Raw genomic sequence first — 2,880 nt, forward strand, 5'->3', positions numbered from 1 at the left:
TCAAGAGGGTGTCTTCCGGAAGGGTCTTTGTGCGTTCGATCTGTCGCTGCCGTAAAGCTCAGTGTGTCACTGGCGAGGATCTAGGTTAGTGTGCCTGTGGTGAGCCAGCGAAGGTGATCTGTGTGAGGAGGAGGAGAGGAAGAGGGGGAGGCCTGCCTGTAGCGCTCTAGCCCTGTGACCACCGCGACCCCGTCCCAATCAGAGAGAGAGAGAGAGAGAGAGGAGGGAGGAGGGTGATTCTGAGATGCCATCGCTGCCAACTTGAACCTCTCTCGTTAACTAAAACGCCACCGTTGGGGGAAAACGTGACAGGAGGTGTTGGTGGGGGGTGGGGGTGGTGGATGTGGGGGTGAGAGAGAAACGGTCGGGCAGGAAAGAGAGAGAGGAGGAGGAGGAGGAACGACAGAGAGAGAGAGAGAGAGAGAGATCCCATCGTTTTGTTTTTTTCTGGAGCAGGGAGCAGGGGGGTAACCTGTCCCTCCTATGTGCCTCAGCACCATGGACATCAACCTGCAGTCTCACCGCTTCTACTTCCCCCAGATATACTGCACGGAGGCGGCTGCCGCCCAGATCACTGAGTTCAAAGTCAGGTAGGTTCACTCACCCCCTCACCGGGAGTCTCATCTATCTCTCTCTCTTTGCCAGACTTGTACGCCAGTCTATGGGTACAAAGACTACTACTACTACTACTACTACTACTACTACTACACCATGGTCTGGAGGTCGTGGTCAGCGGACCAGGACGGTACAGCCGTACTCTCGTATTGTACCGTGGCCCCCTTTCACAGCGATCGACTCTCGAACCGACAGTTACCCACCGATAGGTTTCATTCGTGTTATATATCCACCATAAATCCAGTGTCGTCGTAAAAAAAAGAAAAAAGCAGCGTTTGGAATGGATAGGATTGTCTGTCCTGTATAGATAATAACCATGTCTGCTCTGCTGTTGCTGCTCATACTGTACATTCAGTCTGTGAGAGCGTGAGCTGTTGAGCGGTTGTCCCTGCTTTGCCTTGAGGGCTGGGCTAGAATGCTAATGCGTTAGCGGTAGCCGTCTGTGCGAGCGAGGGGTTGCTGAGAGGGAGAGTCAGAGGGACGTCGATGTGCAGCTGGAGGAGCCTACCGAGTGCGCGCTCTGGGGAAGTTGGGGGGAGGTTGGGGGTGGGGGGGGTTGACACAGTGGTCGGTGTTGTGTGATGTTTGTCACCGAGGGGCCGTAGCTCGTTAGCGTGTGTTGACTGTGGCTCTTTTGTTCTTTCTCTCTCGCACCCTCTCTTTGCCTCCTTCTCTTCTGTGCTTCACTCCTTTCCTTTGCTCTCCTCTCCTCTCCTCCTTCTTTTCTCTCGTAAAACGCCCCCTACTCCCCGGGTGCAGTGGCGTATCCCCTGACATGGCTGCTGTTGTCATGGTTGCAGAGTGGTTGCAGAGTGCACAGAGACACTCTTCTTTTTAGTTCGTCTTTGTCTTTGCGGCAGAAGGTGACGCTTTCTTCCTCTCGTCTCTGGGTTCAGACGTTACTCTCTCCGCTCCTCCTGGGTGTGCACAGAGACGCAACACGTGGCAACGCTTTCTCCCTTCTCTTCTTCTTCTGATCTCTCTATCTTTGTTATCTAACGCTGTACATTTGGTGGTTCACTCTTGCCATTCCTCCATCCCTCTATCAGTCCTGCCATCCATCCATCCATCCATCCATCCGTCCTCTCCTCCATCCATCCGACCATCCATCTGTCCACCCAAGCTCCCATCCATCCATCCATCCATCTACCCATCCATCCATCCATCCCTCCATCCATGGTTTCAAGTTTCGCTGTAATCTACCGTGTGATCTGGTGGTCATATACCTCAACTAACCGCACTGATTAGAGCAGATTTAACACACTCAGGGAGTGTTGCTCGTCTAAACGGCTTTGAACAGGCTGCAGGGTCACCATGGTGTCACTATCAGAGGCTGGACACAGTTACTACTACACAGTTACTACTACTGCCCAGGAGCAGTGTGTGTGTGTGTGTGGGGTGGGTGGGTTGGGAGAGAGGGTAGAGATCAGAACCTCTAAGATGATGATTCCATGGTTCCATGGACCAATACTGGCAACCCCCACTATCTCTCTCTCTCCCTCTCCCTCTCCCTCTCTCTCTCTCTCTCTCTCTCTCTTGCTCTTTTGTACATTTTCAATCTGCGTGTGTATGTGTGCGTGTGTGTGTGTGTGTGTGTGTGTATGTGTGTTCAGCTCTACAATAAATGTACAGCAGAGTGGTCAGCACTATAAACCAACACCTGAGTTTTATAGCGACGGTGCTTTTGGTAAAATGATGCCTCAGTTGTTCCTCGTTAGGATCAAGAGAAACAAGACAGACAGAGAGACAGAGAAACAATGAGAGAAATAGAGAGAGACACAGGGACAGACAGAGAGAGAGAGAGAGACAGAGAGAGACACAGACAGTGATAGAGAGAGAGACACTTTGATGAGACACTTTGTCTTGACACGTTGGACTTGCACAAAAACAGCATCATGCTTTGAAGCGATTAGAGAGTCTTTAAAGTGTCTTTTATTTTCACAAAATCATTCCAACCCCTTAAGCAACATTAATGTTTCATAAATCTAGTCTTATGCAACAGAGAGTCACTAACTAAATCACTGTGTTCAATTTGCACGCACACTGCCTTTCTGAGGGTGTAAGTGAATGAATGGGAAATGAGCTGGGGTTGCTATTTTCTTCTCTATTTACAGATGCATTGCTCATTGTTGTGTTTTCCACAGGTTGTGTGTGTGTGTGTGTGTGTGTGTCTGTCTGTCTGTGTGTCTGTGTGTGTCCGTGTCTGTGTCTGTGTGTGTGTGTCTGTGTGTGTGTCTGAATGTGTGTGTGTCTGTGTGTGTCTGT

At 50.5% G+C, this 2,880-nt stretch overlaps 1 protein-coding gene across 1 annotated transcript in view; it reads left to right on the forward strand.

The window, feature by feature from the left end:
• Window positions 1-498: 498 nt before the first annotated feature.
• The window catches only part of evlb (Enah/Vasp-like b), a gene marked incomplete at both ends in the record, with an annotated part of 44,652 nt that continues 42,270 nt past the window's right edge, over window positions 499-2,880 (forward strand). The window contains one exon of the mRNA XM_080550338.1: window positions 499-590. Within this exon, the coding sequence (XP_080406464.1) occupies window positions 499-590 (92 nt within the window). The remainder of the gene's footprint in view (window positions 591-2,880) is intronic.

The sequence above is a fragment of the Nansenia antarctica genome, assembly GCF_963989245.1.
Source record: "Nansenia antarctica genome assembly, chromosome: 1".
Classification (NCBI taxonomy): Eukaryota; Metazoa; Chordata; class Actinopteri; order Argentiniformes; family Microstomatidae; genus Nansenia; species Nansenia antarctica.